Source organism: Leptonychotes weddellii, chromosome 5 (genome assembly GCF_054177405.1).
Source record: "Leptonychotes weddellii isolate Sample4059 chromosome 5, ASM5417740v2, whole genome shotgun sequence".
Classification (NCBI taxonomy): Eukaryota; Metazoa; Chordata; class Mammalia; order Carnivora; family Phocidae; genus Leptonychotes; species Leptonychotes weddellii.
In genome coordinates this window covers 18075151-18091032 of record NC_138373.1, presented here as the reverse complement: position 1 = coordinate 18091032, position 15882 = coordinate 18075151, and the positions used below count along the sequence as shown (strand labels likewise).

The window sequence follows — 15882 nt, the reverse complement described above, 5'->3', positions numbered from 1 at the left end:
CACGCATGTATGCACTCATATGCACGTGTATACACACATACATATACATGCGTGCACCCACACACACGTGTACAGCTAACGCGGATTATTTGTTATGTGCTTGGCACTATGCAGACTGCTTTATATGCATTATCTCGTTTATTCCCCACGACCCTCTAAAGCAGCACAGTGGGTTGAATAGTGTCCTCCCACATCCATGTCCACCCGGAACCTCAGAATGTGACTATATGTGGAAATAAGGTCTTGGCAATGTAATTAAGGTAAGGAGCAATCAAGATGAGATCACGCTGGGTTAGGGCAGGCCCGAAATCCAATGGGAGTCCTTAGAAGGAACAGAGAAGGACAAAGAGACGCAGAAAAGAAGGCCTGCGGAGAAGGATGGGGCGGACTGGAGTCACGGAGCCACATGCCAGGACCAGGAGTCCCCAAGAGCTAGGAGCTAGGAAGGTTTTCCCCTACAGCCTTGGAGGGAGCATGGTCTTGCTGACGCCCTGATTTCAGAACTGGGGGGGAATAAATTTCTGTTAAGTCACCCAGTTTGGGGTAATTTGTACAGCAGCCCCAGGAAAGTAATACAGACAGGCACTTTGACTCTTCTTTCAGAGGACAGATGGAGGATCCAAGAAATGATGTTTCTCGTCCCCCAGCTGCATTCCTTTTAGTTCTTAAACATGAAAACATTCTTTCTCCTCCCTTAAAGTCTAATCGATGCAACTGGCTTATAGGAATTGAAAATTTGTAGCCCTTAAACATTTGTTTTTCCCTTAGAGGTTTAAAGTCTCTCATCCAATTCCCAGATGTGAGTCAGTTCACAGTCCGAAATGTCGGTGAGGGAATGGAGGCCAGGTAATCTGGGACAATGCTGAGAGAATGCCGCACTTCTTCCCCCAAGGCTGTGGCCATTTAAAACTCACAGAAAACCTGGAACATTTCCGGCGCCTCTTCGACATGGACTCTGGGCAGTTGTAATTCTTGAGGATGCTGGGTACCGCTGTGGCCAGCTGCGCAGAGCGGAGGCCTGTAAAGCCCGGGTGAGAGAGACGCGCAGTCTCCCCCACCTTCAGGTGAATGGCTCTCTGAACCCATCCGCTGGGTCTTCCTACGGCACCTGCCAGTTTAGCTGGAAATACATCCTTGCCGAGTGGCCAAGCCTCCACTTGACTCTCTGACCCGTGGAGTTGACACTGTTAGGGGAACAAGGGCGAAATGGAAGCCACTGGGACTCTGAACTGAAACAGTAAATCCAAAGCCACACTGTCTCTTTGGGGACATTGTCGAGACTGGTTCAAACCACCAGGAAAGGCTATGGGTAGGGGCCTCACCCAGAACACACAAGCTCCGTGCATCCAGGGTGAACTCCACGCTAGAGTCAGAGCCGTTGCTGGGCCCGGTGGCAGAGACAGCTCTCCAAGGGCTACAGGCAGACAGCTGGGGATGCACGAAGGGTCCTGGGAGGTGTGGGGAGAGCAGGGAGCTGGGATCATACTGAGACTCTCTTTACAGAGCCACTGGGATCTGCTTTTATGACCTCTTGGATAAGTTCTCTTTTCCTTTAATGGAACACCTCCTTCAAATTATGGCAAAAACCACGGGAGTCATTTATTTTCGACATTTATTTCACAGACAAGTTTTCAAGAAGACATCTAAGTGAACGTGAGTACAAAACAATGAACAGACATACATTTATACCTGGAATGCACTCAGAGGCCAAACCTAAGGGCCACACAAGCTGCTCACACATGCCTTGCGTCTGGGGCTTCCCCGGCTCCTTCCTAGCGGAGTCCCGTTCGTCACTGGGCACCAGACCTCACATCAGGGCTTTCTTCACTGCAGCTACCTGCTGTCGGCTACCAAGGAGCCCCAGGGGCTGCCTGCTGGTGAACACGTGTCTTTTCTCATCACTGCGCGAGCTCCCGGGCTGCTCACGGCCTCCCTCTTCCTAAAGTGTGAAGTGGGTTCAGTGTGGCCTGGATGCCACCTGCCGGGGCAGGCCAGGCTAGCTACCTGGTCTTATATGCATTATAGATGCATATACATGCATCCTCTTCCTCATCTACTCCGCGCCCTGCAGTCTCACTAAACATTAGAGCCAGAGCGTTCTCGGCAATCAAGTTCAACGTCTCTCCCGATAAGGAACACCAGCCCAGAGAGGCTGAGGTTTGTCAAACAACGCTCAGTAAGTGATAGCGGCAAGATTGAAATGTGTTCCTTTTGGCTTCTGGTCTAATGCTCGCGCCCCCAGGGCAGGCCGCCCTGAGCGGTTTAAGCGAATGTGTGAAGTTTCCTTCTTTAAAGACGATTTATGAACACATCAGGTTGTATGTGTAATAAAATCACTGGTACGAACTGGAGGTATTTGTGGGGGTAACAAAGCAAGTGTAGGCAGGGAATACAAGCCAGTTTCCAAAGTGCCCTGGGTAAGATGTCAGAGAATAAAATGTCCAGTTGTTCATACTGCTTTTAAAAAATAGGATTTGGGGTAAATTTCAAAGAAATCAGATAGGATTAAACACATAGAGGTTTTAGGTAGTTGGTTGAGGTGGCCTGGTATGTTTTGTTGAGCTTTCCAGCAGCCAGAACAAAGACAGAAAAGCAGTAAGTTATAAAAATCACAGTGTTTGTAATCCTTTTTTTTTTTTTTTTTCCTGTTTAGGATCAGAGCTTTCCCTGGTACCGAGACCCAGAGAAAAACCTTTTCCTACGGATCTTCATAAAGGCAATGCTATGTGATATAAAAGACACATTATTCATTCTGACTTTCATGCTCCAGTTGAGAAAAGACAAGATGCAAGTTGTCTTGGTCTAAGATGGTGGGCAGGACCTTCTACTTCTTCAGCACAGAGACAGAGTTCGTGAAGGCAACTTAGCCCACATCCAGACAGCCCGTTTACCACTAGGAACGCAGGCAGAGGAACCCGGGCTCCACCTTTGTGCGGCCCCAGAGGAATGAAACTCACACAGACTCGGTCTGTTCCACCCGAGATGGAATGGGTCCTGCACCTTTCCTGCCGCTGGGGACGTCGGAGAGGCAGAGGTACACAGTTTGAGGCAATTCAGAAGAACGTGATTTTCTCACGGTGGAGTCACTGACCTTTTGCAAGTGACGCAAAGGGAATGGGCATTAATTACCTTTGCTGCAGTACCTCCTCTGTCTCGCTGCCAGCTCCCCGAGCCGGGCCACCGCGTCTCTCTGTGTTCGCCCGCCCTCAGTGCCTGGAGCACGGCCTTACACGGAACAGTACTTAATACATACTTAGGAATAAATCATCTACTTTCCTGAATCATGCTTCCATATAATTATCCATCCTGTGTACGTCTTACTAAGTGGTGATTTCTATTCATGGGCATCTTCTCTAGGGCTGGAATTCCAGAACATCGACACAATACAAGGACATGCCCACGGGCGCCGCACGCATCTCACTGTGCTAGGCACACTGACGACATGACACTGCACTTAACCATTAGAAGCCTGTGATTCAGAGCACATGTAGGAAATCAACCTACAGAGGTGGGAACAGTCGTAACATCTCCAACGAATGTAAATTGGAAACATATATCAATGTGTACCTGAGTCACCTGCCTTCCAGCAGGCCACACCCTATTCTGGCACTGTGAATTGGATTTCTTTCTACACTGCCTGCCCTCCTTGGAACTCTGCTGAACCGGCTTCGAAAGATTCAAACATCCTCAAAGGAAAAATATCTCCAGATGTCTTCAAATACAAGAACATCTGACAAAGGAGAGGAGAGATCAGATCAAAAGAATCTCCACACAGCCCTGACTCTGGCTGTCCTTCCACCGAACTTGGGACTTCCCCTCCCCAAAGCAAAGCCGCCCCCGGTTACCTACGTAGTAAGGGCATAAATGTCACTGGTCTCATCCTGGAGCAACCAGCCTTGGAAGACCAGGTTCTGTGGTTTCATCTGTAACTTCCAGAAATGAATTAACTACCTCCCTGCCTTTCCCCTCCCCATTTTTACTCTCCCTTCAATACCTGTTGGGTTAGTCCTAGGGGATTATCAAAGAGGTTTTTCGGACAAATAGGTAAATGAGGAAAACGACAATAGTGTTCTAGATTGGAAGTTTCTGTAAATCTTTCCACTTTCACTCAGTAAGCTATAGAGTTATATAAATTACTCTGGGCTCTACAGTTAGGTGGGTGATCCTATCAACAGGTACTAGAAGCCTCAGAAAAGGCTGATTGTATTTAACAAACAGCCCTGGAGGTGGTGGTCTGAATGAGCAGCTATCTGATCTAGAGCAGGCCTAAGGAGTCCGACTGGTCTTAGAAATAGTGAAGGTTTCCGGTTTCTACCACATTTCTTCCCTACCCCCTTAAAGTTTGAGAAAACTATTATTATATAACATTATACTGAAGTGTGGGGTTGGGAGGCATAAAATATGCCAACATGCCAGTCATGTTCTAGGTAAGAACCAGAGCAGTGGTAGGGTAGAAAGTGTCTAAGATTCTACTTTCTTTTAATGAGACACACCACGGGCATGCATCCTATTTAATCTGGGGAGGGCCTGGTAGTTCAGGAGAGTCAGACGAGAGCACCCAGAACACCTAAGAGGTAAGTGTAGGACTTTCGAGAAATGGTAAGAGGAACTGGATTACTCAGGGGCTGGAGAAGCAGCAGACAAGGGGGTTTCGGTCTTCAGGTCCAGAAAAGGTCGGCATGGTGGGTGATCAGTTGCTTCTCATCTCTATGGAGGGCGAGGCGTTAGTAACGTGGCTTCAGGGACAATACGGGGACTCACCCTAGCTGTGGGGATCGACGTGACACAAAAGCGTATAGTGCAACAGACTTCTCAAGGAAGCTGTAAAATCTCAATCTCCCTTTTATCTTCAAAACCAAGATGCATGTGGTGTCATCCTGACCAGACTCCTGAAAGTTCTACTCCAACAAGAAATCTGGGATCAAGTTGCATCCGGGCTCCCACGTGGTGGAAAACAGGAAACTTCCAGCATGTTGGGTCTGCTTGAAAACAACTCTCAGCTACATGGAGGGACCTTGAACGTTGCTGGACTTGGCAGTCCCACGGCAGAGGCCTCGACATACCGAAGGAACCCAGACAGGACAGTCTTCTCCACTTTGCTAAGGGAGAAGTTGAGAGGAACAGACTGGTAAAGTTAGAGGCGGAGGTGAGAACACGAGGCGGACTCTTAGTTGATTTATATTCTCAAGTTTGTCTTGGGAATTACACTTCATAGCTAAGAAAAGACCGCTTCCAAGGGTGAGGGTGGGGAAAAATGGCTAACAGGGCACGTAGGAGGAGAAGAGGTCAACGTCAAAAAGTTTTCCTGAATTCGTCAGTCTTTCCCTTAGGCGGGTTCTCCGGGGAATACGTGGATGGTGGGTGTGGCAGAAGCTTTTCTCTTGAATGAACTTCCCGATGTTTGGTGAGGACAGAACTCTTACTGAAACGTTTGCCACATTGGGCACAGCCGTAGGGCTTCTCTCCAGTATGTATCCTCCGATGCTCTCGAAATCTTGTACAGTTATTGAAACTCTTTTCACAGTCCACACATTTGTAGGGGTTCTCGCCAGTGTGCACCCTGCGGTGGGCGCTGAAATGGGAGCTGTTGGTAAAGCTCTTCCCGCACTCTCCACACTGATAGGGCTTCTCTCCAGTGTGGGTTCTTTGATGTATGATAAGACTTGAGCTCTGACTAAAGCATTTTCCACATTCCCCACACCTGTAGGGTTTCTCCCCAGTGTGGATTCTCTGGTGGGCACCAAAGTTGGAGGAGTCATTAAAGCTTTTCCCACAGTCAAGACATTTAAAAGGTTTTTCTCCGGTGTGGATTCTTTGATGTCTGATTAGGCTCCTGCTTCTACCAAAGCACTTCCCACAGACACTGCATTTATAAGGATTTTCCTTCTGGTGGGTCATCCGGCACATAAGACGAGCATTCCTTCCAAAGCTTTCTCCGTATTTGAGCAGTCGATAGGGTCTCTTCCCCATGAAAGGCCTCGGATGCACTACAGCTTTCCCTATATCTCTCGGCTGAGACGTCAGCTTTCCCTGTCTGAAGCCTTGAAGGGTTTCCCATTGTCTTCCTGAGATGCATTCCCTTTTACGGTATTTACCTGGATCAGCGTTCTGGGAAATGACCCTTTTAGACTTTTCTATTAATGCCCTATGCTGCTCCAAGTCCTTATATATTACCTGTGTTGTATCCTCCTTGATACTACCTCCAATTTCAAAATCTGAAAGGAAAAAAAAAAGACGATAAAAATTCCAGACCAGTCCTGTATTATGTATTAACATAAACAACCCAGCCGACTCGTCTGCGTTAGGATGCCTGCGTACTTCTCTGACCTCTCGGGTCCTGTTACCCTTCTCTGATTCATTATGCCTTATTTTCATTCAGCTCCACGAATAGCCAGTAATACCTAGTACAAAGTAGGCCTTTAGAAATGTTTTCTGAATGGCACTGAAATCCAAGCCGTTATTCCCCATCCAGATCCTGAGTAATGGGGGACGAACTTAGCTTTCTCCCTGAAGTTCTACTCCTACTCACCCTGCTTTCAAAATTTCACATCTGCGCTAAAACACACCGTACCGATGTTGAGCAGATTCTAGTGATCACGTTCCGATTCCTCAATGGACTTCCACGTTCATCAATATCTGATCATATCCTACCCAAGGCTATTTCTTTCTTCTCCTCAAATTTCCTTGGCCCTGTTTTTTCCAGCTGTCTCACACACATACCTGGATTCAACTTAACTCTCACCACTCCCCACACTGGAATTACCTTTCCCTCACTCTCTCATCTATGTCCCATGCCCACCGCAAGGGGCATCCTGGATACCAGCTTTTCCAGGAGGTCTTTTGGACCGACAGGCTTTGGAATCACAGAGCTCTGATTCTGATTCCATCCTGGTCACTTACTAACTGTGTGGTTTTATGTGAACTTTTTATTATGGAAAATTCAAACATACAGAAAAGCAGAGGCTACAACAGTATGTAAAATGAATTTCCACGAACCACTCAGCCCGCATTAGCGATGATCTCATGGCCAATCTAGTTTCACCTCTATTCCCACCCACTTTCTGCTCCCTCTACCCAGATTATTTTGAATCCAATTCTCGACATTGTATTATTTCATCCAGGTTTGTTTGGTCCCCAAACCCTTGTTCTTAAGCATTTTGCTACGCTGCCTTGTTTCTACTTGCCAGTTTCCACATCCCTGTCCTTGCATACACTGAGCTGAAATTGCTGATATCCCTCTGCCCTCCAATCCCAAGTGGGGTGGCTGTGGCGTGGGTTGGGAGAGGAGAGCAGCCGTCAATCAGTCCATTAAGTTACGTGAAAGCCCCAATAATGCCATCTTTCATTTAGCAGTTCTTCTGAAGTGTTCTCATTGGGTCCAACATCGTCCTGGGATTTGGAGGAAATCACAGCCTCGTGGTTGGCTCAGATAGAGTCTGACAATTTAGTGTCAGGTCTGCAGCTCAACTTAAAAAATGAGATTCACAAGGGATGGTACCAAAAGATTTTGTTTCCTGGAATCAAAACGTGGGTTATAGAGAACTTAATGATTTCAGCCTTCAAACTAATTTCCCATATAAACACTAGCAGGAAGCATATGTATGCCCCTTCTCTAGCGTTTGTTTTGAGTGAGCACAGTGCTGGAAGGAAAACAGTAAGAGGTAAGGACAGAAAGATAAGATGAGCTCAGACTGAGGATGGCTGTGGAACCTTAATACAAGACTGATGGGGAAACCTGGTCTGGAGACTTTTTTTTTTTTTTTTAAAGATTTTATTTATTTATTTGAGAGAGAGAGAATGAGAGACAGAGAGCATGAGAGGGAGGAGGGTCAGAGGGAGAAGCAGACTCCCCGCCGAGCAGGGAGCCCGATGCGGGACTCGATCCTGGGACTCCAGGATCATGACCGGAGCCGAAGGCAGTCGCTTAACCAACTGAGCCACCCAGGCGCCCTGGTCTGGAGACTTTTACAAAAGTCTAGGCAAGAGACAGAGAAAGGCTGAACCTTTCTCACCACAGGTAGCAGCTGTGGTAACTAAAGAGGGGACAGATGGAAGTTCTACCACAGTTGGGAAAAAAGCATTCTCTGCTTGGATGTAAATAATGAGAGAGAAAGCATCAAAAGTGCCTCTGAAGTTTTAAGTCTGGATGTGGGAGGACACAGGGAAGAGCCAAGGTATGGGAAAGAAGACAGTGATTTTAGTTTTAACAATTTTAAGTCTGGGCTGCCGTGGGAACAGATGCCCACAGGGCGCCGGCAGTCCGTGGAAAACGAGCAGGTAGGGCGGAGAACCAGAGTCAAGTCTCTCTCTCATTTTGCCCCTGCCTGTCCTTTTCCTCATGCATGTCACGAAGGACTGAGACGTTTGTGTCTTGAGCCTATGGACACACCTCCTTCCTCTGACTTTTTTCTCATGTATAATTGCAAGTTCTTCTTCCTCACGGAATTTGCAGGCGCTATGAAACACTGACCCATACAGACAAGATCCGAGGCTGAGGTCTCAAAGACTGCATCACTAGAATGCCAGGTCCCTCCTTGAATGAAGCGCCATGAGAAAGAGGCTTTGATTTACTCATTGCTAGATCCCCTGTTCCTCACACAGCACAGGGCCCCTCAAATGCCTGTTTAATGAACAGACTCATGAGCAATATGCCCAGAGTTACTGATTCTTGAGTAAATCACACTTCCCCCTTGATGGTCCTTACCACTTGGGCTTTGCAGTAGACCCAGAGGCCCCTGGAATTCTGACTCTTGCACAATTTCCTCCTCACTCATTCTCTCGCTGCCGGAATCTTCTATTATCGCCTCTTGCGAGGCCTCCTCAGGTTCCCAGCCTGTCGGTTCCTGGGGTTCAATCTCAACATCCTCTCCTTCTTGCCCTGAGGGTGATGGGACTTCTTCTGGAGTGGTGGTGGAAGGAGCGGAGGCCCGAGCGTTTATCAGGGCATCCATCTCCTTGTAGAATGCGCAGGACTCCAGCACGTGACCATTTTTCACTTTGCGGTAGCTCTTCTGGAGGCTTTTGAACTTGGTCCGGCACTGTTCTGGTGTCCGGAGGAAGCCACACTCCCGAAGCTGTTCCGCCACGGCCCCATACAGCTTGCTCTTCCGATGACAGGCTTGGAGAGCTTCGTAAAACCGAGTCTCACGGAGGATATCAAGAAAAGTCTTGGTTTCCTCGTACCCCCAGTGCACACCTGCCATGGAAGGAAAAAATACAAAGACATAAGAAAAAACGTCTGCAGCCTCGAAACATGAGGGGTAAAAGAAAACAGATCCCCTTCATGGTGGCAACAGGAACTATGGCACGCCGGGGGAGAAGATGTGCAAAAAATGAGAGGGTCTATATAAAAAAATCTATAATTTACTGAAAAACATAAATGAACTAGAAAAGATGGAGAGACACTATGTTTCTGGATAGAAAGACTCAAGTTGTACAGATATCAACTCTCAAATGAATCTATAAAGTTAACATCCTGATAGGATTTTTAAACTCAAATTGTTAAACTGATCTCAAAGTTTATTTGGTAGAGTAAGAACGTAGTCCCTCAGATCTGCCATTGTTATGGCGATTAACCAAGGATTCAGCGGTCTTTTTAAAATGGTTAAAACTAGGGACACCTGGGTGCCTCAGTCGGTTAAAGTATCTGCCTTCGGCTCAGGTCCTGGGATTGAGCCCCGCGTCGGGCTGCCTGCTCAGTGGAGAGCCTGCTTCTCCCTCTCCCTGCTGCTCTGCCTACTTGTGCTCTCTCTCTGTCAAATAAATTAATAAAATCTTTAAAAAAACAAAAAAAACCAAAAAACCCCAAATGGTTAAAACTAACAGACTAGGACACTCTTTTAACCAGTCTTCCTTAAAGAGCAGAACTACATCCAGAGTCATTTTTGAGGTCACTGAGTCCTCTACTGTGAAAGATGAAATGACTTGCAAGATGAACAGATGTTCTGCTTCTATGGCAGAATCAAACTTTTCAGGACATGTCTGCATACAGTTTGTTAAACTATGTTTTTTGTGTGTTTTGTAAGTAGGAAGAAGTCACTTCTATGCTCGGTCTTACCCCACCTCTCCTCCACGGTTAGCCCTGCATTCCCGCACTTGGGACTGCCCTCCTGTCTACGGATTTCCAGACTGGGGAACACCTGTACATGCACGATGCATCTTCCCCGTGTTTTCCTGAGCTGTCTCTTTTGAATAGATGCAGTCATGAGTGCACCCCAGCTCTCCTAGCCTGATTTATTTTTCCACTCTAAGAACTTACCATCTTTTTTAAAAAAGATTTTATTTATTTGCTTGAGAGAGAGAGAGGGAGGAAGCACAAGTCGGGGGCAGAGGTAGAGGGAGAAGCAGGCTCCCCACTGAGCAAGGAGCCCAATGTGGAGATCAATCCCAGGACCCTGAGATCATGATCTGAGCCAAAGGCAGACACTAACTGATGGAGCCACCCAGGCACCCCTAAAACTTGCCATCTTTTCATAAGGTGGAGAAACTTTCCTAAAAATAATAATACCTGGCAATGTCTCACTGCATTTCACCAGAATAAAGTCTCTCATTTTGCCTTGCCTATCCTTTTTTTCATGCATATTATGAAGAACTGAGATGTTTGTGTTTAACATCTGCAGAATGCCTTCCCCAATTTTTATCTATTACCTCATTTAACACTAACAATCCTGGAATCCTCAGTCACGTTTTACTGATGAAAAAACTGAAGCTCGGGCGCCTGGGTGGCTCAGTTGGTTAAGCGACTGCCTTCAGCTCAGGTCATGATCCCAGGATCCTGGGATCGAGTCCCGCATCGGGCTCCCTGCTCTGCGGGGAGCCTGCTTCTCCCTCTCCCGCTCCCCCTGCTTGTGTTCCCTCTCTCGCTGTGTCTCTCTCTGTCAAATAAATAAATAAAATCTTTAAAAAAAAAAAAAAGAAAAAACTGAAGCTCAAAGTATTTAAGGGATGGGTCTACTGTCACCCAGTTGTTAACTGCCAGGTTAGTTCTGCGCATCCCTAATTTCAACACAAGCTTTCGTTTATATCGTATGCAGTGTATCTTTTTCTGTCTTTTAATTTCAAAGTCTCTGTGTCATATACTTAAATATGCATCTCTTGTAAGCAATATTTCATTGTTTTTTTAAATGACTGATAGTCTTTTAAGTTTGTAACTAATGACATATTTGGATGTATGTCTACCATCTTACTTTTTTTTTCCATTGGACTCATCTACTTTGTGTTCCTTTTTCTCTCCTTTCTTGTCTTCTACAATTTTTTTTTTAAAGATTTATTTAAGAGAGAAAGAGAGAGAGAGTACAAGCAGGGGGAGAGACAGAGGGAGAAGCAGGCTCCCCACTGAGCTGGGAGTCCAATGTGGGACACCATCCCAGGACCTGGAGATCGTGACCTGAGCCAAAGGCGGACGCTTAACCATCTGAGCCACCATCTGAGCCACCCAGGTGCCCCTACAATTTTTTACTTTCGTTATATGTTCTTTTACTGGTTATCCTAGACAGTATAACAATGTATCTTTGCCTTATTACAATCCGACACAACGGGCTGCTTTATACCAATCCTCAGATGTGGGCTCTCCAGAGTCCTTTGACTCTATTTACCTTCCTTCCACAGGCTGCAAATATTCAAATCCATGCTGTACTCTAGCCTGAGAAAGAACCTTCACGGCCATTACTCAGACTGCACCAGGGCAGCAGCAAACACCCGAGAGTATGTTCAGTGGTTAGTGGCAAGGCGCTCACGACAGCACTCCCCAGGTTTGGCGGCCTCTGGTCTACTTAGTCCTTTTACCACAAGCCCATATCATCCATTTTCATACCCGAAGCAAAGAGCACAATTCTTACCACTCAGGTTCTGAAACAAGACAGGGGCACCACGAATCTCAGACTTCCGGATAAATTCAATGCCCATTTCATCACCATCAGATTCTTCTGCGGCGTCTTCCTCCTCCACCAAACTGATCTGTTCTTTAGCACTGATATCAACTCTCTTTAGTCTGGGGAGAGAGAGAATCTCCTTTGGCTTATCAGCAGATGAAGCATGGGCTGCAGGGTTCAACAGAGCGTCCATGTCCTCAAAGAAGGCACAGGGTTCCAGCACGTGGCCATTTCTCACCTTCCGATAGCTCTTCTGGAGGCTTTTGAACTTGGTCCGACACTGTTCTGGCGTTCGGAGGAAGCCACACTCACGCAGCCACTCGGCCACAGCCCCGTATACCTGGCTGTTTCGGGGACAAGCCTGCAGCGTCTCATAAAAGCGAGACTCCTTGAGAATGGCGAGGAAAGTCTTCGTTTCCTCATAGCTCCAATGCACGCCTGCTATCTTCTCATCTTCTAAACCCCAGTGCTGCTGCTCACCCCACATTCTCCCCACACTGCGCACCGGGATCTGAGCAGCACGAACTGGCTTCTCCTTGACGTGGTGGCTTCGTAGAATAATATTCCTTTTGTTAGAAGAGTGTAGACCTAAGGTCCATGGCTCCTTTCTTTGCTCCAACCGGGCAATCTTGTTAGACACAGACACGGTACTTCCTACGGAAGAGAAACACATTTCATGCGAAACCAGAGGTCAGAGCTGCGTGCCCTCATCTGCTGCCCTCCTGGACACTCGTTTACACCTATCCTTGAAAGGTCTTGTCCAATACCTCTCTCTTCTAGAGCCTTCCTCAACCATGACAGAGCACAGCACAGGCATTCTTACTACCTATGGTATCATTACAGTTATCCTTACACCTCTCTTGTTTGGCACCATCATCTACTAAACTTACGTTATCATGTTAGTTCTCAGGTATATACCACTTCTTTCTCTGGCTAGTTCTTAAGGGAAGACCTTTAAGGGTAAGATACATTCTATTACCTTTGATTCCCTCTCAGCGTCTAACATTGTATTGGGTTCAGCACCTGCTGTAACCAGTATTTGTTACTTATAGAACCAAGTGTGCTTGTATTTGCTCCCCACATACTCCCACCCCCACCCCAACACATGTGCGTGTGCACACTGGGGCTAGGAGAGATACGTCAAGAATTTGGGGATACATGTGGCAAGGTTAATAGGAAAGAGACGAAGGACAGGGAAGCACATGGATAGTCTGTTGCCTCACAGCGCTGTGGAGATCAACATGTCTTACATATGAACCCTGACCCCACTAAACCCTGCTTTACTTTTGGACCAGGGGGAAGTTTCTTAATCTCTGAGCTTTGGTTGCCTAAGGAATGCTGGCCTCTATTCACAGAAATGCCGGGAATATTAAATAAATGATCGTCTGTAAAGTATCCAATGCTCAACAGGTATGTAATAAAATTTGGTTTTCTTCTCTAGATAACACACACACAGAAACTTCACAGAATTGTCAAGAGAAGGAGCATCACATCAAATCCTTTCTGAAAGAGCCCTGGGGATGGAGATTTGTTCTTTATTTTTACATGAGCGAGGAAAGTGTAGGGTTAATGAAAGCTCGAATATCTATAAGGACCAGGCAGGCAGTGCAAATGAGTGAGAAACGCAGCAGTTCAGCATGAGCTCCTGGGTTCAGCTCTGGCCAATCACTGCTATGTGAGGAGGTGGGCCCGTGGTGCCTGACGTTTGATTTTTCAAGAGATACAGGATATCCAGATTTACAAACTAATAGTAAATTAAAATGCTGTGCAAGGCCAAAATATGTGTATAGGCTAGATTCAGCCCATAAGCCATCAGTTTACAACCTATGATAAAGGACTGGGGCAGGTGTCTCTGGACCTGGGTCTTTCTACATGTCATCACAGTCGACCCTTGAACAAAGTAGGGCATAAGGGAACCAACCCTGCACAGCTGAAGATCCGTGTATAACTTCTGACTCCCCCAAAACTTAACTACTAATAGCCTACTGTTGACCGGAAGCCTTATCAACAACATGGTCGATTAACATGTATTTCGTGTGTTATATATATCACATACTGTATGCCCATAATAAAATAAGTTAGAGAAAAGAAAATTAAGAAAATCATAAGGAAGAGAAAATATATTCACATTTCTGTACGTATTTACTGAAAAAAAAATCCATGTAGAAGTGGACCTACGCAGTTCAAACTGTCTTGTTCAAGGGTTGACTGCACGTGTGAAGGTGCTGGGCTAAATCTGAATTCTCCAGGGATGATCCCATCCCACCAGGGGCACACCTGACTCAGGACTCTCACGCAGCACGCTCCTGGGTCCAGATGCCGTGGGAGCTGAGGTCGCACCAGGAAGGGCCTGCACGTGCAAACCTAGGCAGACGGCGGGGATGCCCGCTGCTCTGGGGTGACCGCCTTGCTCCCACTGTGTCATCGGTGCCACTCTACACTGGTCATTGATTTCAGCTGCTTTAATTGCTTTCTAATTATAAATAATCGTTGGTGTATCTTTATTTGCTGAGTCTGGCATGGCCCGTTTTATCATCTCTATACTTTACTATCTATATGTAGTGTTGTCCAACAGAACTTTCTGGGATGACAGCAATGTTCTATAACTGTGCTGTCCAATACAGCTATCAAATATCCTGATGGTGGCTACAGTCACTGAGGAACTGAATTTTTTTTTTTTTTTAAGATTTTATTTATTTATTTGACAGACCCAGCGAGAGAGGGAACACAAGCAGGGGGAGTGGGAGAGGGAGAAGCAGGCTCTCCGCTGAGCAGGGAGCCCGATGCGGGGCTCAATCCCAGGACCCTGGGATCATGACCTGAGCCGAGGGCAGACGCTTAACAACTGAGCCACCCAGGCGCCCAGAACTGAATTTTTAACTTTATTTAATTGTATAAATTTAAATTGCCCTGTGTGTCTAGTGGCTACCCTACTACCACATGTTTACAGCCTCTCTAGTGTGAGTTTGTACACATTTTAGGCCTGTAATTTTATTAAAAAGTAGTCTTTGACTTTTAGCTTACGTATGAACGAACTTACGCCCACTACTAATGCAGGTGACAAATCTTTCAGAAGTTTGCTTGTAAAGTGATACATCAGTGGTTATGTGTGCCTGTGAATCTGTGCTATTTAAATCATTCACAACACACTACCAAGGTTATTGTATTGAAATTACTTTCTTCCTTCCATCTGTAGGATTTCCATCCATCCAACAATTATTTGCTGGCCACCCACCCATGGGTCCAGCTGTGTGCAAAGTGTTGGGTTACTGCAGTTAAATAAGAACAAATCATACAAAGACCTTGTGACTTCATGGAGCTTTTAGTCTAGTAGGTACATATGTGTAAGCTTATATTTAAGTGGTATGAACATAACAGTCGTATATAACACCTCACCAATGTTTTCATCCCTAAGTGAGAAGAACACGTATATATTTTAAACTGGAAGAGAGGAAGGAGTGAGGAAGAGAGCATGGACAAGTGATTACTAGGTCTGGTGAGCTGGCCACAGAAACGACTAGACAACCCATGAGGTCCTTTAGGTGGTGACACTTACAACTATTGTATCATCAGTAGAAATAAAGATATCAAAAATCCCCAAATCTTTTATGTGAAAAGGGAAAGAATCCTTACCCAGGGAGACCATGTTCCCAACACTCTCTTTCCTAATATCCCGGTACAGGTCTCTGTGAGCGGGAATCTGATGTACGCTCTTTTTGTAGGAAAAACCTCTCGCCATGTGGACATCTTTCACTGGTCCCTGTAACAACACTAACAGCAATGACTACCAAGATAACCACATGGGTCTTCAAAGGATGAATGATCATGGAGAAAACACAGAAGGGCCCCAAAGAAGAATTAAAATCAGGGAGCCAAGTGTGTATGATGTGCCAAATGAAGAAGATATTATAAAGAATCATAAGAGGGATGATTCAGCAAGGAGTCTCATTAGTCAGACGGCTGGGTCCAGTCTTCCCTGCAAAAGGAGTCAGGGGGGAACAGTCTCTTGGAG

The 15882-nt window shown here is 46.2% G+C and overlaps 1 protein-coding gene across 1 annotated transcript in view; it reads right to left on the bottom strand.

Annotated features, from left to right (window-relative positions):
* Nucleotides 1-1595: 1595 nt before the first annotated feature.
* The window catches only part of ZKSCAN2 (zinc finger with KRAB and SCAN domains 2), a 19582-nt gene continuing 5295 nt past the window's right edge, over nucleotides 1596-15882 (bottom strand). Inside the window, exons 3-6 of the mRNA XM_081819179.1 lie at nucleotides 15504-15654; nucleotides 11838-12524; nucleotides 8705-9196; nucleotides 1596-6215 (exon numbers count right to left, since the gene is read on the bottom strand). Of these exons, the coding sequence (XP_081675305.1) occupies nucleotides 5293-6215; nucleotides 8705-9196; nucleotides 11838-12524; nucleotides 15504-15654 (2253 nt within the window). The 3' untranslated portion in view covers nucleotides 1596-5292. The remainder of the gene's footprint in view (nucleotides 6216-8704; nucleotides 9197-11837; nucleotides 12525-15503; nucleotides 15655-15882) is intronic.